The sequence below is a fragment of the Asparagus officinalis genome, chromosome 7 (genome assembly GCF_001876935.1).
Source record: "Asparagus officinalis chromosome 7, Aspof.V1, whole genome shotgun sequence".
Lineage (NCBI taxonomy): Eukaryota > Viridiplantae > Streptophyta > Magnoliopsida > Asparagales > Asparagaceae > Asparagus > Asparagus officinalis.
Window position 1 is genome coordinate 121,462,712 of NC_033800.1, and position 24,132 is coordinate 121,486,843.

The 24,132-nt window shown below is 38.6% G+C and overlaps 1 protein-coding gene across 1 annotated transcript; it reads right to left on the reverse strand.

Moving 5' to 3' along the window:
• On the reverse strand, window positions 9,485–10,060 carry LOC109847708 (uncharacterized mitochondrial protein AtMg00860-like). Its single transcript, XM_020416939.1, has one exon. It carries the CDS (start codon window positions 10,058–10,060, stop codon window positions 9,485–9,487), a length of 576 nt encoding a protein of 191 aa, XP_020272528.1.

Here is a 24,132-nt window from a genome sequence, read left to right on the forward strand (position 1 = left end):
CTCCTCCTCCACTCCTTCCATCATCTCCTCCATCTCTACAGTTTCTCCAAATCTTAGCTCATTTCTTCCTCTCCTCCCCCTCCACCTCACTCACCTCCTCCTCAGTTCTCACTCCCCCTCACCTCCCTCCTTTCCTTCTCCTCATCTTCCTCAGCTTCCAACCCCTCCTCTTTCTACTCTCGCCGCTGAACTCCTCCCTCCTCTCCGGCCACCGACTCCATAACCACTAATCTCTCTTCCTCTCTCCCCTTCCTCTCCTACTCCTCTTCGTCTTTCGCTTGAATTAGGTTGGGGGTATAGTAGGAACTTTAATTTTTTAACAAAAAATATTAAAAAGTGTAACATTGAGAACATGTGAGTAAACTAAGGTTGTTCACATTAAAAAATAAGGCGGTAAGTTGCAATTTAGATAAAAATTAATGTGATTTTTTGTTTGATCTAAGATGCAAGTCTAGAAATGTGGTGAATAGGGTTGGCACCGTTTTTCCTTGAAAAATATAGAATATGCAGCGAAAAAGATAAAATAAAAGCGCTCAATGACAACTAATCATAAATAATAGCCAACCAGAAACACATAAGATTTTATAATGGTTTGGATAAAAATTATAGGCTGTCTAAAAATTACTACAGATAGTTGATTCTCATCAAACACCAATGACGGAAGTTATAATTTGACAGCTTCCAGAATGCTATAATTTAAAATATAGTTTTGATGATGTTCAACAAACAATTTACTACTAATATTGTTTGTCTAGTGTTTGTGTATTTCTATTTATTGTAGACAAACAACAAGTTGGAGGATATATAGTTTTGATGATGTTCAACAAACAATTTACTACTAATATTGTTTGTCTAGTGTTTGTGTATTTCTATTTATTGTAGACAAACAACAAGTTGGAGGATGGATGGAATTGCGCATTCACGATCATATATCCAATGGAGGTTGGCGGAATTGTGGAGTGAAACCTACGCAATTCAAAGTTAAAGATTCAAGTTTAAGCTTCATCCGCAAGTGTACCAAGATAGAGCTTCGTTGAAGATCACAAGGTTGGGTAAATTTAGTTTTAGGTTTTATATTATGTGTGTTAGTACTTTAAGCTCAATCATATACACACATACATATTTTGGTTCTGTATATATATAGTTATATATATACATATATGTTTTGGTTTGATAGCTTTCAAGTTTTAATATGAAACAATTGAATATAATTAGAAAACATATTTTTGTTTCATACTTACATGCATATATATGATTTCATCAATATCAATTTTATTTAGTTCAATGAAATCATATTTACTTTTGAAATGTTTGCAAAATATGCAAATTTTATGAAAATATTGTTTTCTTGGTTTAGGGACTTAATAACAATCATATACATCTTTTATTAAGTCTATATAATCATTTTGTAATGTTTCAAAACTTTCAAAACATGGTTAAGCTAAAATGTCAAACCTCATATGTTTACATTTTTATGTTTTAGACTATTTTGCAAAATGATGATATTTTTCTTTTGGGAGGTCCTTTTTGAAAACCAGTCTTTGTAGCATATTTATTATCATGTCTACAATCAATTTTCAAAGTTTTATATTTTGTGGAATTTATTTGATATTTTTAAACAGGGTTTCAAAAATCAAAAAACAGTTTTCAAACCTGATTTTTTCATGTGTCAGTTTGCGGTCGACCGCCACGGTCGACCGCCACTGTCGAGTCGACCGCCACTGTCGACCGCCCCTGAGTCTAGAGACTCAGGAAGTTTTTCAGAGGCTCACGGTCGACCGTGATGGTCGACCGGATGCTCTCACGGTCGACCGTGGCGGTCGACCGGATGTTTTTCTGTAGCCAAACCCTGGTCTTTTTGCTGCTCGCGATCGACCACGCGATTCTCACGGTGGACCGCCGAACAGTCGAATCTGCTTCAACGGCTCTTTTCCTGAGCTATTTTCTATGGGCTTTTTGGTCTTTTGTTTGGGGTTTTTGGCTGAGGTTTTGGGAGGCTATAAATACCCCCTTTCTCTCATCTTTCATGATTAATCCAATAAGTTTTTAAACGAAAGTTTAACAAGAGTTTAAGCTTGTTTAGTGTGTTTTAAAAGAGTTTTTTTGTGAAGAAGTTTTTCACAAGTGGAGAAGATCATCTATATTGTTTGAGCTTTAATTTATCTCTCTCTCTTGTCATCTAGAGAAGTTTTCCTAAACTCAATTCTAACTTTCAGTTATAATTATTATTGATTATCATTTCTACTAGCTAGTTTTATAATTGAGTTTAGCTTTTGATTTACTCATTGTTCACACACAACCATTGAGCTTATAGTATTTCATACATAGTATAATTTTGGTTGTGGGGTTTGTGACATTGAGCGTGAGCTTCATTGTGTTCTCATCCATATTAGAGAACAATCATTTGTTGTATTGTGCTTAATTGTGAGGTTCACATTGTATTATACTTGTACACCGAGAGGAGTGGTTGGTGAGAGACGGGGTCGAATCCAAGAGGAGTGGCGTCGGTTGACGAACCTAGGGAGAGGTCGCATCCGAGCACTTAAGGAGGAGGACACGGACTAGGCCAACACTTAGAGGGTGTAGAGTGTGATTGCAAGTGTGTACTTGTAAAGTTTTCAGTTAGCTAGAAAACCTAGTGTGAGGTGTAAACGTTGTTCGGGTAAGCGTAGAAAATCCAGTTGTGATAGTGGATTTCTCCCGGGGAGTGGGGAGCGGAGACGTAGGACGGAAGGTCCGAACTCCGTGATCATATCATGTGTTTGAGTTTGCTTTGGCGCACTTCTCTTATGTTTATATTTCTTGTCACCATTGTCCATTGCTCATTATTTATATCATCCACTATCTTGTTTATTTTGTTTACCCTTGTGTATATCACTTATCCAAGCTCACATATCTTGCTGTATTTTATACTTGCTAGAATAACTTGTTAATTAGTTTTAATTGACATAAAATCGGATTAGATTAGCATAAGACCCTAATCATCCCCCCTATAGGGTCTAACAATATTAACTACAAGTACTTTTCATAAATACTTAGTAGCCTAGTGGAAAGTTAATATTTTGGTGTTTCAAAAGGTCCCTTGTTCGAGGCTTGCTAACGACAAGCCAAGAAGTGTTTTATTTTAATTAACCACTCATAAGTTCTAGTGGGTCGTGGGTCGTAGGCCGTGGGCCAAGGATCGGGGCTAATCGGGCTGAGGCGCTAAGTGGCGCTTTGTTAGGTGCACTTTGCACTTGTTCGACGAGCTACGCATTCTCACTTTGCACTTCACAGCATGTGGAGGAGCTACGCATTCGCACGAGGGTGTGATCCTAGCGTTCTCGAAATCAGACGAGGTTCGTCTCAAATGGTTGACGAGGTTCCACTTGTTCGACAAGGTTCGTCTGATTCACAAGATCAGACGAGGTTCATCTGTTTGACGAGGTTCGCTCATCAAATGAGCATAATATGTTTGACGAGGTTTGCCTATTAAACGAGGTTCGCTCGTTTGACGATGTTCGCCTGTCAAACGAGGTTCGCCTGTTTGACGAGGTTCGCCTGTCAAACAAGGTTTACCTGTTTTGACGAGGTTCGTTTGTCAAACGGGGTTTGTCTGATTTGCTGAGACGTGACCCTCATATTTTGTAGCAACACGTCCATTGGTTGCCTCGTATTCAAGAGTTACTGCATGCAGCAGTTACAATAGCGTTTAGAGTAATTTAATGCATTGATGTTATAATCTTAATTGCCATTAAGAATTATAACAATCACATTAATTATGAGTGACTCTTGAGCTGACCTTAGAGGCCTATAAATAGCGCCCTTGGGTAACTCATGGATACACACACGCGAGCTTGGAAAACGAACTTCAGATCAAGGAGATCTTGACGTTGCTGCTGTTGTTGTGATGCTGCTGTAGAAACTGTGCCCGCAGGAACTTGCCCTAAAACCAACTGAAAGGTTCTAAGATCGAGAAGATGTTTGCCTTGATCGAAAGGTCTTATAGATCAAGGAGATCTTGACAGTACTAGGTTAGTACACACCAGAGTATTGTACTGCTATTCCTGGAAATAGTTTGGTTTTGCAATCCTTGCACCAAAGTAGGCCAAATATTGCTTTAAGCACAACATTATACAAACGCACAGTAGTGAACTAAAAATTTTAAAATTACAGCACATCTGTTTTCTTATTTTAATTCCAGATTTAACCATAATTTCCAATAATCTTAAAGTAATATTTTTGATCTATAATGGATCTTGCGAGGACTCTTGGAGTGGACTATCTCAAGTTAGAGACTTTTGACGGATCTAACTTTAATGCATGACGTCGGAAAGTGATTTTTGGGATGCAACTCCTAAAAATATTGTTAGATCCAATATGCTAATCTAATCCGATTAAATGCCAATTAAAACTAATTAACAAATATATTCTTGCAAGATATATATACAAAGAGTTATGTGCAAGAATATGTAATATACACAAGGTGATATATCCTATATGATAGAAATATATGCAAGGATATATAAACAATAAGATATACCCTAACAAAGAGATATAGACAATGTATGTGCAAGGATATATAAACTAACACAAGGGTAAACAATATGAACTAGATAGTGGATGATATAGATAATGACCTAATGACGATCGCGATATAAGATATGAACATAAATATGAATGAACGCCAAAGCACACTCAAACAAGCAATATGATCACGGAGTTCGGACCTTCCGTCCTACGTCTCCGCTCCCCACTCACGGGGAGAAATCCACTAACACAATCCGGTTTGTAAGCCGGAACTTCTTCTACACACTCGGTTTTCTAGCTAACCGAAAACTCTACAACTCACACTCTTGCAATCACACTCTACACCCACTAAGTGTTGGACCTAGCCGCGTCTCCCTCAAGTGCTCGGTTACAACCTCTCTCTAGGCACGTCAACCGACGCCACTCCTCTTGGGACGATCCCCGACTCTCACCACACACTCCTCACTTGGTGTACAAGAGTATTACAAAGTGATTTAACAATTAAGCAGAGATGGAGGGATGATAGTTGGAAGCTCAAACTTCAATAGATAATCTCCTCAAGCTCTTGTGGAATTTGATTCACAAAATCGAAACACTCAAATGCTTAAAAGCTTATAAACACACTTTAAACAAACTTAAACCCTTGATTTAAAACTTTCTTAAACTTGTTTTTAAAACTCTCTTAGTTAGTTTGAAAAGACATCAGCAATGGGGTATATATACCCAATAGAAATCTCAGCAAAAACCCCAAAACAAAATGACCAAAAACCCCAGCAAACAGCTCAGAGAAAGAGCCGTTGGAAGTCCAACGGTCACATTGTCGGTCGACCGAAAATCCCATCGGTCGACCGATGAGAGCAAAAACACGAAGAAAACTTTCTGGACCATCGTCGGCCGACTGGAAATTCTGTCGGTCGACCGATTTGAGCTCTCGGTCGACCGTACCGGTCGACCGACGATACTCTGGAAAAATACTGACGAATGGTCAAATGACCGGTCGATCGTACCGGTCGACCGAAAACTGACATTCCAGAAAAAATCGGTTTTAGAGCTGATTTTAAAACACTGTTTAAAAATATCAAATAAATTTAGAAAAATGTAAAACTTTGGGGAATGATTGTAGACATGATAATACACATGCTACAAAAACTGGTTTTCTAAAAAGACTTCCCAAAAGAGAAATATCATCATTTTACAAAATAGTCCAAAACATGAAAACCTGAAAATTGATATTTTGATATTTTGACTTAAACAACATTTTGAAACCTTATGAAATGATTGTATAGACTTGATAAAAGATATAACATGTTGTTATAAAGTCTATAAACTAGAAATACAATATTTTCATAAATTTGCATATTCTATGCAATATATTCAAAACACTAAATATGATTTCATTAAATATAAGCTTGTTAAAGGTGATGAGCTTAGAGTATATAACACACATAATATAAAATCTAAAACTACATTACCCAAGTAATCTTGATCTTCAATTTAGCTTGACTTGGTACACTTGCGGATGAAGCTTGAACTTGATCTTTAACTTGAATTGTATAGGCTTCAACCCGACATTCCGCCAACCTCATTTGGATATCATCGTTGAAGCGCAATCCATCCAACCTCTAACTACGTTGTTTGTCTATAATAAATACTAAAACACAAATACTAGACAAACAACATTAGTGGTAAATTGTTTGTTAAACATCATCAAAATAAGAAGGCCAACAAATATACTATGTGGTTTCTAAGGAGAAACTTGATTTTGAAGAAGACTCTGAGTTTGAAGCCTCATGGGCTAAAGATAATTATTTCTGTAGGAGTTATCTCCTTAACTGCCTGACTGATCATCTGGCAGATGCTTATACCAACAAGCTCTCTACAAAGAAAATCTGGAATGCTCTGGAGGAGAAATACAAGGACGATGAGAAGCTTTCCAAGTCTCACCTCATTGACAAATTTTTGGACTTCAAATTCGAAGACAATACTGAGGTTTTTCCTCAAGTCAAAGAGCTCGAAAAGCTTGTTATGAAGCTGAAGGATGAAAATATTAATCTTTATCAAACCTTTATTTCTGGAGCAATTGTCAACAAGCTTCCTCCATCTTGGATGTCATTCTTCAGGGACATTTGAAGAAGGAAAAGATAGGTGATTCTGTCTGATTTGAAGAGGTTCATTCGGATCGAGGACGAGATTTGGATTGGCATGAAGAATGAGCTCCTAGCTAAGCAGAAGGCGTCTGCTAACATGATGACTGCTAACTCTAAGAAGGGTACTAGTTCTTCTTCTAAGAAAAAGAAGTCCTTTAACAAAAAGAAGAACCATAATCTAAAGAACCTGAATGTTCAAAAGAAAGATTTTAAGAAGAGCGGCAAATACTTCAACTATGGGAAGTAAGGACATTTTGCCAAGGACTGCAAAGCACCAAAGAAGGGGACAACACACAATATTAATCAAGCTGATAATTGTGTGTCTAAGCTCTTCCAAGTGACAACCTCCAACAACGTCTCTGGTTGATGGTTAGATACAGGTGCTACATGTTATGTCTGCTCTAACAGAGATTTGTTCTCTTCCTATGTTACTGCCAAAGAGAACGTATCAATGACTGATCATTTTGTGGTTCCTATTCTCAGAACTAGAACTGTGGTGCTAACTCTTTCTTCAGGGAAGACTCTCACATTAAAAAATATGAAACATGTTCCCTCAATTGCCAAAAACTTAGTTTCTGGAAGCCTGCTATGTGATGCAGGTATGAGGCTAGATTTCTAACGAGGAAATGTTGTGTTATCATTTAAGAAAATATATTTTGGTAATGCATAGCTGAAATTTTAGGATCTTGGGTTGCATTTAGTCTTGTATGCGGAGTTTGAATTCTTTCAAGGCATTTGATTGATGAATGAGTTTGTTGTTGTGTGCATAGTCAAGAGTTGTTGTCGTATCCTCGTTGTTCGAATATGAGTGTGTACATCACATTCTCACCTTGGATGAACTCATGAACTCGTGGGATAGCCGATACCTTTGATCCTTTTGTTTGGCCTCAATTGATCACTGGATTTATTTGCTGGCTCGATTTGAATACTATAGGCTACCCGTCGGCTTGAAGCATTTGATTTGGCTTGATTTGAACATAACCCGGAACTATTATCTCACTTTTGAGTATTGATAAAAACTCTATATCCCAATTTTTATATCCATAGATTTAATTAGATTTTTAACTGAAAAATCCTATTTTTTTTTATAGAATTTCCATTAAAATATTGTAATTTCCTTTTGATTATTGGATTGTTTCCTCTCCCTTTTCAACATACCTGAACCACTGATTTCCTTTGAAGACTAGCTATGTCGCTGAAGGGATCACGCGCTGTGAGGGGTCTCTCTACTACTCAGTCACCTAAGTTAGAGCCTTTTTCCTGTACAAGTAACTTTTCATTGCCCTTTGGCTTATAAATTCAACATTCGCATATCATATTGCACATTGCATTCCCGCTTTGTTCTTATTGGTGAGGCAATTGGGAAGAGCCACCACCTTCCTTCGTGATGGTGGACACTTCACAGCCGTGTTTTGCTTGGTCAAAATACGCCTTAATTAATTTGGGACGATTTCCAGCTGCCTTATACTCCAGAGGACGGGTATGTTGTCTTACTTATATGACAAGATACGTCGTGCTTCGTGTGTATAATACACTCCAAATCGTCTCGCCTAAATTAACAAGCACTTTTTTCCTTTTTGCTTAGAAACCCATATGGACATATTATGTATTATATCCCCCTTTTGTTCTCCTTGGTGAGGTAATTAGGAAGAGCTGTCACCTTCCATCGTGAGGGTGGACGCTTCATAGCCGCATTTTGCTTGGTCAAAATGCGTCTTAATCAATTTGGAGTGATTTCACATTGTATTGCGTTACGTAGGATGAGTTATATTGCCACGTTGCTTGTGTGATAATATGCCTTGTCTTGCGCGTATGTGATGTCGTTGAAATCGTCTTACCAATTACAGGGCCGTGACTCTATCTCACTGATCCATGAGATGAGTTCAACGCCTACATAGATAAAAAAGGAAATCTCATAACTGCATTTTGTAAATGCCTATTATTCGTTTTAGTTGAATTTCCTTCAAAGGTGATCAACGCCAATACGGTAGAAGGTCGCTATAGCGAGGCTTATGCTTCTGCTAGAGATCACATGCTCATTCCGGCTATTCCCCAATTTGCTCCGGGTGGACCTGAAGAACTCCCTAAGTTGATACGTAAGGGAGATCGTCGTACTTTATGGCAGCTAATCACCGATGCACCCCTGGTCGAAGATCTTAACTCTACTCACCCCCTGAAGAAACCAGATTATTTATTTGGTGACTCTGTTGAGGACCCGATTACCGTTTCAGCTTCAGATCCTTATACATCTTCGTACCTCTAGGGTGAATAGAATATGGTGAACTATGAGCTTCTCGCAATATCTCCTCTCGAATATCTCCTCCTGGTACACAGATACGACTCCTAAATTGTAAGGATCCATCCTCATGAATAATAAATTCCGGTCGAAGAATAGCTACTGCTAATTCTCTGCACTTCTGAAGAAATGGGTCACCTGCTTGAGCTGCCTTGATTTGCTCAACCAGTGTCGATTGAATCTAAAGATTCATCAAAGATGCGGTGACTCCTGGAAGAAGATCTTCTATACTCATATCCCTCACTTCCTGCTCATCTGGTACTATATTGACCTTGCCGGGGTGATACTGAAGATCAATGTCGTAATCCGCCATCAGCTCTAACTATCGGCGTTGCCTCATGTTGAGCTCCTTCTGAGTAAATATGTACTTCAAGCTCTTATGATCAGTGAACACCTTCACTTGCTCTCCTAACAAATAATGCCTCTAAAGCTTAAGGGAAAAAATCATAGTTGCCAACTCCAAGTCGTGGGTAGAATAATTCTGCTCATGCTTCTTTAACTGACGAGAAGCATATGCTACCACATGACCATCCTACTGAAGAACGCATCCTAATCCTCTACCTGATGCGTCGCAAAACACCTCAAAGTTCCCACTCTTATCTGGTATCGTCAAGACCGGGGTCGTAATCAGTCGAGACTTTAGCTCCTCAAACACTTTCTCACAAGCGTCGGACCAGATAAACTTAATATCCTTCCTCGTAAGTTGTGTCATCGGCTCTGAAATCTTCAAAAAATCTCTAATGAAATGACGGTAGTAACCAGCTAATCCCAGGAAGCTCTTAATATCGGACACCGACTTAGGGATAGGCCAATCCTTCACTACAAATACCTTCTCTGGATCCAATGATATGCCGTCTCCTGACACCACATGTCCTAGAAACGCAACACGATCCAGCCAGAACTGGCACTTACTATACTTGGCGAATAGTCGATGCTGTCTCAAGGTCTTCAACACGTACTGCAAATGCTCTACATGCTCCGCCTCACTCTTAGAGTACACCAATATATCATCAATAAAAACTTCCACAAACTTGTCCAGCACATCATAGAATACTAGATTCATTAGGTTCATGAATGTTGACAGCGCATTAGTCACACCAAACGACATCACTAAAAATTCATAATGTCTATATCTCATTCGGAACGATGTCTTGGGGACATCAGAATCCTTAACCTTCACCTGGTGATACCCACTCTGCAAATCCAGCTTAGAAAATACTCTAGATCCTCCCAATTAATCAAAGATATCATCAATACAGGGAAGTGGATACTTATTCTTCATTGTCACTGCATTCAACTCCCGGTAGTCGATGCACATCCGCTTTGATCCATCCTTCTTTCCCACAAGCAACACAGGTGCTCCCCAGGCTGATACACTAGGTCAAATCAACCCTCTCTGCAAAAGATCATCCCACAAGCAACACAGGTGCTCCCCAGGCTGATACACTAGGTCAAATCAACCCTCTCTGCAAAAGATCATCCAACTGAGTCCGAAGCTCGGCCAACTAAGCTGGAGGCATATGATAATGGGTCTTGGAGATCGGTGCAACTCCAGGGTTCAAATCTATAGAAAACTCAATTGCTCGATCCAATGAAAATCAGTAAATATCGTCGAGAAACACGTCGTCAAATTCTCGAACTACAATTGGCTTCTCGGATTCCACTTGCATTGCAGCTAACGTCGCGTTCTTCGGTCTAGCTCTGAACTCTCGAGGTCCGACCGATGTGCTACCACTAGTGAACTCAAATCTTGGGTAATCTGGTATCTCGAATATTATGCTCCGACAGTGACAATCAATGGTGGCAAAGAATGACCCCAACCAATCCATCCCCAATACTACATCAAAGCTCGGCAAATCAATCACCAGAAAGTCTATAAAGAGTTCCCTCCCACAGATAACCACAGGGCATGCTTCATAACCAGTGGATGCTACTAAGACACAACTGCCAGTGTTGATATTCCAGCCCGTAGTCAAAGGAGTTATAGGAAGAGAATGGACACTCGCAAATCGACGAGACAAGAAACAATGGGAGGCTCCAGAATCAAAGAGCGATAAAGCAGGAACAGAAGAAACAAGAACCTTGCCTATTTAGGAGGATATAATGCAACTAACTTAGTACTCATAAACAATCCTACCATGATATTATTAAGTAATGCTAATTAAAGAAGTTCATATGCAAATAAAACTTAGAATAAACCATTCTTACCAGTGATAACTTGATCGTTCGCCTCAGCTTCTACGGCTGACATCATGAACATCTGTCACCGAGGTTGTTGCATGTGTGCTTCCTGATATACCCTGCTGCTGTGGGGAAGTGGCCCTGCTCGAGGATAAGATCTATGCTGAGGCGGTGCTGTCAGAGTTGGTTGAGGTGGTGCTGGGAGAGCTGCCCTAACTGGATGTGGTGGTAAACTGGCCTGTTGCCGCTGCGAATAGTTCCAAATGACATGATTGGGGGACCCACATGCATAGCACAGACGAAGACGCCTGCGGCACTCCTGCTGGGTGTGCCCAGTGTAGCCACAATGAGTACACTTCACCGATGGTTGGCTGCGAGTCTGCACTCCAGGGCGTTGATAAGGGTGACTCAGAGGGAATGGCTGATGCTGAGAATGCTGCTACCTCTGCGGGGCCTGCTACTACTGCCTCGGAGGGGGACGCTCAACATTTCGGGCCGGAGCTGCTGGTGTCCTGCTCCGAATCACGTATGAGTCCTCAGGTTCCTTATGCATGCTCTCAATCTCGCGTGCTGCATCTAATACCGCATCATGGGTCGCCAAAGCTCTACCTGCCAGAGTCATCTTAATATACTTGTCCAGACCCTTCTGAAACGGATGCCTCCTAATCGTAGGATCTGTAACCAGGTGGGGAGCATATCGGCTCAAAGAAGAAAACTCGGCCTCGTACTCATCAATTGTTCGCCCTCCTTGCTTGAGCTCAACAAATCTTCGTAGGAGTTCATCCCGAGCTGACTGAGGAAAATATTTCTTGTTGAAGCACTCGATGAACGTCTCCTATAGGATGGGCCTCTCCAAATGAGTCTTCTCAGCTGCCCACCATATCCGAGTGGTATTGGTGAGCTGAATATCCATGAGGTCCACCCATTCAGCATGGGGAATACGGGTCACCATGAGAATAGTCTCAGTGACCTTGAGAAACTCCTCTGCTGCTAAAGGTCCCTCGGCACCAAAAAAAGGAAGGAGGCTGCATATATCGAAACTCTCTAACTCCAGACACTGCGCGAGGGGGAGGTTGGTGCTAAGGCTCCCTATGTAGCTGTCCAGCCAGGTGCTGCTGATTGGTGACCAATCCCTGAATCATTGCCAGAAGTTGGTTTGGATCCACTTCGGGCTGTGGGGCACTGCTACTAGACGGGTTACTAAAACCGTGAGTACCCACCATGGTTCTGAAGGAAACGAGGAACAAATAACTAGGGTTAAAATCAAAACAATATATTAGAAAATAGGAACTAAAACATAGTTATTAAGATAATAGTATAAGAACTTAATTGTAGTCTTACGGATGAAATATGATATGTATCTAAATTGTCTACTATATTCTTACTAGTGAGGACTCGGGACCGGGACCTGCATGGGCCACCACTAAAACCTATCACGCCCCGTTTCCTAAAATATCGGGGAATCGGAACGTGAACAAGTTCGCGACGTATTAGATTAAGAAGAAATATTATCATAATTTTTTTCTTCTCAATCCAATACGCTAAGCGTCAAATACATAAATCTCAATCATACGTCCCCAATCACAATAGCAAGAATAGAAAGATAATCCAGAATAAGAAATAACATATCATCCATGATAAATCATCCCAGATATAAAATATAGGTCAAACATACCCTTATTACAAAACAGGTCTAGATAGAAATAAAAACACATAGTCCATAATAAAAGAAAGTACTGCCAAAAATACGAAAATCTGACATTAACTAAAGAATAAAAAGATGACGAGTTCTAATGTTCATCAATTACTACAGAAAAGAAAACACGTCTAGGCTTCGGTTTGTTCTTCCACTCCATCGGAAGGATACTCCGGCTCGGCATACACTGGCTCTGCTTTAACGTCAAGCTGGACCTGTCCGTCTCCTAAGTCTGACGCACACCAGAGAAAACAGGTATACGTCAGCGTGCATGGCACACGGCAAGATCTCACATGTACAGATAAAACGGTCTAACGACCCATGCTATGACAATAATAATGATGGAACATGATTCTGTAATTCTAGCAATTTAAGTGAACATTTGCTACTATCAGAACGAACAGAAGTACTCAAGCTAACTGGTAATCTAATTCCTACGACTAATCCATCCTATAACAAGTTACTGGTCAATTCTCACATAAAGTCATCACTCATATCACCGGATATCTGACTGTTGACAAATCCCCTACGTGTTCCCAATACGCCGCTACACTGGATCGGTCAGAAGGCTACACGCAATCCGATTTCAACCTGGTTCGACTCAAGTTAAACTCGGGTGAATATCCAATTCACGGACCAAAGTGACTACACTGGCTTCACTTTGACCCAACAAACTAACCCCAAGCTGTACTGGATCATGGGGCGAGCCGAGAAGATACATCAATAGTTATATCCGATCACATGAACAAGGATCTCCCCATCCCAACTCTTTTGTATTCTCTAATTCAACAATCATGATCCTTATTAAACTCGGGTTCACCACCTAAACTCAGTCAACACTCACACGTGTCGCTAGGTTTGTTCATGACGCACAAGGCCACTAAGTCATGAACAACTAACGTTCTCAACACATCAAAAGATCATGAATATAGTAAGGCATATTAAACATGATTACGCAGGTTTATGAAGAAGAAAAGAGAATTGTAATGAACATGAAATGCATAAACAAAATACTATAGCATGAATGTAATACATGAGGGGGCTTCATTATTATCTTACCACTGGGATGTCCGAAGTTCTCATACAAATTATCCGTACTTATGTATTCTCTAATATAATAATGCGGTAAAAAGAAAACTAGAAACCAATGTTGTTTTGCACATGAAATGTCGCACTCTACGACAATCAGTCATACTATCATGAATAATAATATTCTTTTTCCGAAATTTATTCTTTGAAATTATTCTTGTTATAACAAATTTAAAATGAAAATATTTATATACTATATTATAATAATTCTTTTTTGTATGAAAAGTAATATTTTTCTATTTTGTAAATTTTTCTTAATTAATTTCTTTTCGATAAAATTTTGTATATTCTAATTTTAACATATATCTTGCCATTTCATGTCTGAAATTCTTAAAAATATAATTAACAACATTATTAATCTAATTTTTACGGTGCGCTCGCAATCACCATCCCACGCAGATATTTAAAAATACGTATTAACCACAAAAATAATTTATCTATATCTAATCATCATAATAACATGATATTAACCATTAATTAAAAACAAGGTAACCACGAGATCTTGCCTCGGTGTATTCGTCGAACGTGTCGACGTCGACGTGCGAGATCAGATCCAACGTGGGGAAACGACGTCGAAAAGAGCTCCGGTGAGGGCTGTCCAGCCACGGGGTGGTGATGCAAGGGCATCGGGGTGACCTCGGCAGCAGGTTCGAGGGAACGGCGTGTTTGCTCAAGTTCGACAGGGCGGGGTTGAGACGATGGTGCTGACGCACAGGAGAGGAGGAGATCCAGGCCACGGTGAGCTCGAGCATCGGCGAATCTGGCAGACACGGGTTTGGAGTTCGTTGGCGTGCAGTGGGTCGGCGACTGTAGGCGTCCGGGCTGGTCGGGTTCGATGAGCGCGACTGGAGGGAAACGCTCGGGGCGGTGGTCCTGATCGGCGACGAGGCTGTGGCTGGTCGGTTTGGCGGCTACCAAGTTGTGGCTGTTCGTCGTCGATGAGGCGGTGAATAGGGGATAGCTGAAGAAGATCCGCGTTGGATCTAAGCTGTGGAGTTCGTCGGCGCTAATCCGGCGGCCACGGGTGTAACGAAGGCGGTAGATGGTGGAGTTCGGCTGGCGGGGAAAGATGGTGGGGGTTTGTGGCTGCAGTAGGGCGGGAGGTGGAGCTTGAGGAGCGGCGGGAGCGGAGGCTTGAGGAGGTGCAGCGGGCGCGTGGTGTTGACCCTATAATTTTGATGATGATTTGTCAAACAATTTATCGCTAATATATTCTCTAGTTTTATTTTTATGTTTCTCTTTACAGGTATTTCAACACACCACAATCAAGCGTTAAAGATTCAAGTTCATATGTGTGGAGTTACCTAGGTATAAGAGTTACTTACATATATTGTATGTTTATATTTAAGCTCAATATATGTACACTTAACACGATTTTTGACGTTTTCTATCATATAAATGATTTTTCATCAAACGTTATTACAATATCTTTTATCTCATGTTTACAGCTCTTTCATGCTTTATTATATACATATAATATATGTATGATATATATTTGTATGTTTATAAGTCATATCAAAATTTTCATATTCGTAAAATATAGGTTTTATGAACACTTTTCAAAAACAGTGTGTTTTTACAAACAAAAATTAATTTTCCAAAAATTCCTTTTCTAACATGTTCATTTTATCATTTAGAAACTTTTCCCAAAGTTTTATTATTTTTGGAATTGATTTTCTATTTTTAAAGTATTTTCAAAATTAGCCCAAAAATAAGTTTTTAGACTGTGTCAGTTTGCGGTCCTCCGCCACGGTCGACCGCCATGTACAAATTGTCAAGTCTGGATTTTATATGCCCGCGGTCGACCATAGCGGTCGACTGTGATTCATCCAGAGACTTTCACGGTCGACCGCCGCGGTCGACCGCCAGCTTTAAAACCCTGTTCTCAGATTTTTTTGTGCCTCACGGTCGACCGTGAGATTTCCACGGTCGACCGCCGATGTCATCATTACCTTTTAACGGCTATTTTCTGCAACGGCTATCTGAGGCTATTTTAGTCTTTTCAAGTTGGTTTTGGCTGATATTTTGAGTGGGTACAAATACCCCATTGCTATTCTCTTTCATATATATCAAGAGTTTGTTTTTACATAAGTTTTAACAAAAGATTAAGAGTTGTTTAAGCTGATTTCCTTAATCTGTTCTAAGAGAAGTTTTTTCTACAATAAGAAGAAGCTTTCAACTCCTATTTGGGATCATCATCTACTGTTCTTCTTGTTTATTGAGTAATATACTTGTACACCGAGAGAAGTGTGAGGTGTGAGGCGAGAGACGGGGTCGAATCCAATAGGAGTGGCATCGGTTGACGAACCTAGGGAGAAGTTGCATCCGAGCACTTGAGGAGGAGGACACGGGCTAGGTTCCTACACTTAGTGTGTAAAGTGTGATTGATTAGTGATTGTGTAGTATGAGAGTTTTTGGTGATCTTGTAAACCAAGTATGTAGAAGTTCCGGCTTCCAAACCGGATTGTGATAGTGGATATCTCCTCTAGGTGAGGAGCTGGGACGTAGGTCATGGTGACCGAACCTCGTAAACATATCGTTTGTTTGTGTTTTGCTTAGCGTACTTTTTATTTGTGCTTATTCATATCTCTCTCGCTCATACCTATCTTGTATCTTTCTTGCAAGAACAAATTAATCAACATAATTTTTAATTAGCTTTTAATCGGGATTAGATTAGCATAAGACCCTAACCACCCCCCCTCTAGGGTCTAACAATTGGTATCAGAGTTTGGTTCTCTTTTATTTAAGGACTAATCGCCTTGAGTTAAAGATCCAAGTTATCGTTTTCGTGCTAATCTAGTATTGATTGCTTTTTGCTTCATGCATATAATCATTATGGATATGTATGATGCATCTAGTCTAGGTTATGCTATTAATATTTCTCCTTGTTTGGATATTTTTCCCTATGCTCAATGGCGTGTTAGATTCAAACTTTTTGTTCAATCTAAACAATTCGATTTGTGGGAGATTATTGAGGATGCCGATGTTGTTCCCATTTTAGAAGAATCCAAATGGAGTGAAAATGATAAAAGATTGTTTAACATGAACAAGCTCTTGTTAGAATATTTGCTTAAAAATGATAAAAGATTGTTTAACATGAACAAGCTCTTGTTAGAATATTTGCTTAATGCTTTTCACTCATCGTTTTCTAACCTTGTTAGAATATTTGCTTAATGCTTTTCACTCATCGTTTTCTAACAAATTTGCTCATTTTGATAGTGCCCACGCCTTATGGAAATTTATTGAAGCACATGAAGGAGACTCGGAGGCTATTCAAAAAGCGTTAGAAGATCGCGCTTTAAGCTCTAGGAAAGACTCATCTCCATGTACAATACCACTAGGTGATAACCCTAGTGAGGTATGCGAGCTTGATAACGATGATATTATTACTTTTGATGAACTTGCTCTTGAGTTTGAAAAGTTACACAATTGCTATGTTGATGTAAAGAGTAAGTATGTAAATATGAAATCCACTCATGAAACACTAGCCACTAAGTTTAATTTTATTGCAAATGAAAATATAATTCTTAAAGAATGCAATGAAAAATTGAGAATTGAAAATGGTAGTTTGCTTCATTAAAAATGTGATGCTATGTTAGAAGTAGATAAGTTAAAATCTATGATGAAAAATCTTGTTTATCCTACTTCTAGTAGCAATGCTTGTATGCACAATGATGAGTTGAATCAAATGAGAAAACGTATATCCACCTTAGATTCAATACTAAACACTTGTATTGCTAATAATAAAAAGCTTATGGACTTATGTGCAAAATTCAATGTTAATTCTTCTAAGAAACATATTCACTATGCACATATGTATGACAAAATTCACAAATATTCTATTTGCGGTCTTAATGGCCATTTAGCTCAATTTTGTCATAATGCACCAAAAATTGACAAGCCTATTCATGATTGTGCATCCCATCAAGCTTCTTCATCACATACACATGTACACACACATAGTGTAAATCATAAACATGCTCATGTGTACAAATGTGATTATTGTGGTCCTTTTGGTCATTTGGCCATGTTTTGTTTCGATTTAAAAATAAATTCTCGTTTGCAAAATAATTACAAAGAAAAATCTATTCTTGCAAATGAACCACATGCATTTTATTTCGGTCAACGTAAACCATTCAAACCTCTATATTGCACAAATTACAATCGTATGGATCATGTTTACAATTTTTTCTTTGATCGTATCGGTGCACAAAATATGCCCAAGCGGGTTCATAACCCTAGGGCCTTGGATTTAAATGATAGGGGTCATGTCCTAAATTTTAGTGGTACCAAAATGATTTGGGTACCAAAATGATTTTTATATCAATTTTTTTGTTTTGTTTATTTTTTGTTTTGTTTGTTGAACAATTGAGTTTTTGAGATTAATGATGAATTGTAAGTTTATTAAGATAAAATAAAATATTTTTTTGCTTTTTAATGGCTAAAATCTTTATATGTATTTATACATCTTATAAAACAATTTTATTAAGGATCAAATTGAATTTTCCTTAAATTCCAGATTTTATAAACTGCCTATGCCTTTTTCTTTCTCGCGGTCGACCGCCACGGTCGACCATCAATGTTTCTGGAATTTGTTATGATCGACCGCCACGGTCGACCGCAAGAGAGTTTTTCGGTTTTCTGCACTTTTCGTTATCGGGTTTCGGTTTATTTGGTTAAATGTTTTAAAACCCATTTTCTTCACCACCGTCGATCTTGATCTAATCCTGATCTGAGCCGTTCATCCTTATCCTCTTATGATCCGACCCCCTTCATCTTCTTCCCCATTCGACATTTTTTTAAAAATTTCCAGTTCTTCTCTCGGTCGCCCGCAGAGTTCCTTCGGTCGACCGTGAACACTCCTTCATCAAAATCTCGTGTTGGAACTTTGTTGGGTAATCTCTCACATTTTAATTTTTTTTCTTGCTCTAGAGTTTCAACATTTCAATTCTAGGGTTTTGGTTTAGGGTTTGCTCATTTGTACTTATTGTGCTTTATTTTTCTTTTTAGGGTTTCAATTTCTGTCAAAATTTCACATCTTTTCATAACCCTAATTGATCATATCTGTCAAAATGCCTCCTAAGAAAAGATCTAAACCTGAATCCGGTTCCTCATCTTCCATTGCCTCTCATTATGAGAATTATCTTCTGTTTAAGCCCCTAGTTAAGAAATATAGGGAGCTATGCAAACTGAAAATCCTGCCCACTAGCCCTAGTTAAGAAATATAGGGAGCTATGCAAACTGAAAATCCTGCCCACTAGATATATCAAATTCGAACAATTAGCCATGTATGACATTATCCTGCCCACTAGATATATCAAATTCGAACAATTAGCCATGTATGACATTCATACGATTCTACATGATATTGGGTTGGCTAGACTGTTAGATGTGGAACGTAAAGTTCCTTTTTATCCATTTCTGGTATATTTGTTTTATGCGAATTTGTCTGTCACTTCCACTGCTGATGGTGTCCAAACTATCTCCACATCTGTTAAAAATATCCAGATTTTATTTTCTGCCGACGAGCTTGCGGAAATTCTTAAGATTCTAACAAGTGACGTTGAGCTCATGTCTATCGATCACACCGATTAGGCTGTGAACGATATCTTGTTTAAGCCCGGTTGCACCTATCCTATGAACAACAAATCACTCAATCCCACCGCCAAAATCATAGCTCGTATTGTTACTCACAATCTCATTCCAAAAATCGGTAGCTTTGATCATTTTGCCCCTAATAAAGTTAATGTTGTTTATGCCATTTTTGCCAAAATAAAAGTGAATTGGGCAAATGTTTTTCTTAAGAACATGGCATGTAAGCATCACAAATTTCTTCCTTTTGTCAGTTTCATCACCCTCATTCTTCAACACTTCGGTGTTGCTCTCTCCAATGAACCCAAAGTTGATCCGGGTAAGGAGTACTTTGATAAAGTCTCTCTCTCTCTCTCTCTCTCTCTCTCTCTCTCTCTCTCTCTCTCTCTCTCTCTCTCCCGTATGCAACTTTCTGCCTCTTTATCTGGTCCTACTAAGCAATCATCTTCTCGGTCTAGAGCTTCCACCTCCTCCACTTCTGATATATGTGCCCGTTTGGATCGTCTCGAGACTCAGGTCTCAACTATTCAGAGGGACGTTAGGAATATTCTATCTTATCAGCGTCAGTCTCTTGGGATTCTGGATCCATCTTCCAGTTCTGAGTCTGGTTCTAAGGAGGGCCCTGCTGATGGATCTGATTCTGGCTCTGATGATGGATCTGCATCTGGCTCTGGCCCTGCTTCTGGTGGTGATGGTGGTGATTGACTTTGTTGAGTTTATTGGATTCTATGCTTATGGTGATGTTTTATTTTGAGTTGTATTTGGACTAGAAGTTGATACTTATGTTTTATTTTGAGTTGTAATAACTCTATGTTTGTGTGAAAAACTATGTGACTTTGTGAAACAATTTGTGTATGGTTTGTAGTATTGTGGAACAAACTATGTTTGTGGAAAACTATGTAGTATTTGGTGTTTAAGTGATGATTTGTGAACTATTTGGTCTATATATTGTTTATGGTTGTTTTTTTTGGATGGATGTGGTTGCTTAGCTCCTATGTATAAATATGATCTTTGTATATCATCTATGCAAATTGACAGGGGGAACTTTAGCTGTACATTTGCTTTTTATCTGTGCTTGTATGCAGGGGGAGCATTGCTCCCATTCAATATATTTTCCCCCCTTTTTGATGTTGTCAAAGGAGGAGAAAATCTAATGTGGTTTATATGTTTGATTCATGATATATATCGTCTAATGTGGTTTATATGTTTGATTCATGATATATATTGTCTATATGTTTAATTCATATTATATGTGGTTTATCAGTGTTTATCAGTATATATTTCATATCAATACATAAATTGTTTGGCATCATCAAAAAGGGGGAGATTGTTGACCCTATAGTTTTGATGATGATTTGTCAAACAATTTATCGCTAATATATTCTCTAGTTTTGTTTTTATGTTTCTCTTTACAAGTATTTCAACACACGATAATCAAGCATTAAAGATTCAAGTTCATATATGTGGAGTTACCTAGGTATAAGAGTAGTTTACTTACATATATTGTATGTTTATATTTAAGCTCAATATATGTACACTTAACACGATTTTTAACGTTTTCTATCATATAAATGATTTTTCATCAAACGTTGTTACACTATCTTTTATCTCATGTTTATAGCTCTTTCATGTTTTATTATATACATATAATATATGTATGATATATATTTGCATGTTTATAAGTCATATCAAAATTTTCATATTCGTAAAATACAGGTTTTACGAACACTTTTCAAAAATAGTGTGTTCTTGCAAACGAAAATTATTTTTCCAAAAATTCCTTTTCTAACATGTTCATTTTATCATTTAGAAATTTTTCCCAAAGTTTTATTATTTTTGGAATTGATTTTCTATTTTTAAAGTATTTTCAAAATAAGCCCAAAAACAGGTTTTCAGACTGTGTCAGTTTACGGTCGACCGTCACGGTCAACCGCCATGTACAAATTGTCAAGTCTGGATTTTATATGCCCATGGTCGATCGTGACGGTCGACCGTGATTCATCCAGAGACTTTCACGGCTTTAAAACCCTATTCTCAGATTTTTTTTGTGCCTCGCGGTCGACCGCGAGATTTCCACGGTCGACCGCCGATGTCATCATTGCTTTTTAACAGCTATTTTTACAACGGTTCTCTGGGGGCTTTTTGGTCATTTCAAGTTGGTTTTTGCTGATTTTTTGAGTGGGTATAAATATCCCATTGCGGCTCTCTTTCACCTATCTAAGTTTTGTGTTTAACAAAATCTTAAGTGTGTTTACAAGAGCTATTTAAGCTGATTTCATCAGTCTGTTTTCATAAAAGTTTTACTTTTATACACAAATAATGATTTAGGCTCAATAAAATCGAAATAAAACCTTTATAAAATCCGAATAAAATGGGAGTAGGGCTGGGCGAGATGTTACTCGCCTGAGATGTGCTAAACAACTCCTGGATCCACAAGAGATCGATCCCCTACGCTGTACCGTGCCCAAAACCCGCTGCAAATCCTCTGAAAGTTCCCCAAAAATCACCAAACATGAAGCTATGGTTTGAGGGGAGAGAGGGGGCTAGGGTTTCTCTTAGATCTGATGAGTTTGGGGTTGGTTTCGGGTAAAAGGATATATATATAATACGGTTAAAACCCGAAAGAAACTCACCCAAACCCGCAACTGAAAAGAATCTGGAAATTAGCCCGTAAGTTGACTCATTGGTCGACTCATAAGTCGACTCATGAGTCGACTAAGCAGACATTTTTCAGATTCGTGCATGTTTTGCTAATTTGCTAAAACCAATGCACAAAACTCTATATAAATACATTCATACATCTCTAATAACTTGTTATCAAGTATATCCATGACCTCAAGCCATTCACCACAATAGAATTATTTATCATTAATAATTCACATATCTACATAACAAAATTACGGGGTTTTACATTCTTCCCCACTTAAAAGAATTTCGTCCTCGAAATTCAGAAATCAATACTTAAGCAATTAATATTACTCTAGATAAGCATATAGTGATATTTATATTTAACAATTCAGGATGACTATATTCCCACTCAACCCTTAATCAAATGGAACTAGTACGTCGGGCGAAAAATCCAAACAAGGAACCCCCATATATATACCGTGTGTTCCATAAGATTATGAATTAAGCGGAAATATCCTCATTCTAGCGTTAAATCTAAATATAACTACATAAATAATCACACAGATAAATCATTCACTTCCTCAATAGGTGCAAGAAGTAGCACTACATAACATCTTCACGCTCCCGAAAATCATCTTTGATGTTTATACTTAACCATTAAAAATGTAAATACCCCCACTTAACCCCCTAACTAAATGGAACAAGTACATCGAGCAAAAAACCCAAACAAGGAACCCCTCAAATATATACCATATGTTCCGAGTATTTAGGAGGTAAGTGTTGATACCCTCATTTTAGTGTTACGTATAAACATCGCCATACATGTAACCATAAAACCATAAGCCATAAACAAGCCATACAAAAATAAATTTTATTTACTTGATCACACAGGTGTGGGTAGTCGCGATGAATACCCTCCTCGCGCTCCCAAGAAACCTCCTCAACTCCTTTCTGGTTTCACTGAATTGTCACCAAGGGAAAACATATTGTTTCTAAATTTCTTGTCTTCTCTAGCAAGCTTACAAACTGGGACTTCAATCGTAGTCAAATCAATCTTCGGTGCGTTCAACACTCGCTGCTGCTCTTCATCATGAAAGTGCTTCTTAAGCATAGAAACATGAAATACAATGTGTATATTAGACATCGATGCTGAAAGATCTAGTCTGTATGACACAGCTCTAATGCGCTCTAAAATCCATAACGATCAAATATATCTTGGCGTAAGCTTTCCCCGTCTTCCAAATCGCTGAACGGCTTTCATTGGTGATACCTTCAGTATAACTGAATCTCCAACCTAAAACTCCAAAGGTCTTCGTCTCTTATCTGCATAGCTCTTTTGCCGACTCTGAGCTGCTAGAATCTTCTCTCTAATCAATGCTACTTTCTCAGTAGTCTGCCTCACAAGCTCCGGTCCAAGTATTAATTTATCCTCTGGCTCTGCCTAATATATCGGTGATCTACATGGTCTCCCGTACAATGCCTCATACGGAGCCATACCGATTGTCGCTTGATAACTATTGTTTTAAGCGAACTCTATCAGTTGAATCTGATCCTCCCAGCTACCTTGAAAGTCAATGACACAAGTTCGCAACATGTCCTCCAACATCTGATTTACTCTCTCCGTCTGACCATCCATCTGTGGGTGCAATACACTACAGTAAGATAAATCTGTTACCAAACGAATTCTGAAAACCCTTCCATAAATGTGGAATGAACACTAAACTTTAATTCGATACCATCGTATCTGGAACACCATGAAGTCGAATAATCTTCTGAATAAATATCCTCGTATACGTCTCCGTTGTATAATTAGTCTTCACTGGAATAAAATGTGCTGACGTCATTAGTCTATCCACTATCACCCAAACAGAATTCATTCTTTTCTTCGACTTCGAAAACCCTACAGTAAAGTCCATAGAAATGTCCGCCACTTCTACTCCGAAATGGGTAAAGGCTGATGTGTTCCTGCCGGTCTCTAATGTTCTGCCTTCACT

Coding starts and splice junctions, on each gene's coding strand:
- LOC109847708 (XM_020416939.1), bottom strand. CDS start 10,060: ATGTCGTTTGGTGTGACTAATGCGCTGTCAACATTCATGAACCTAATG.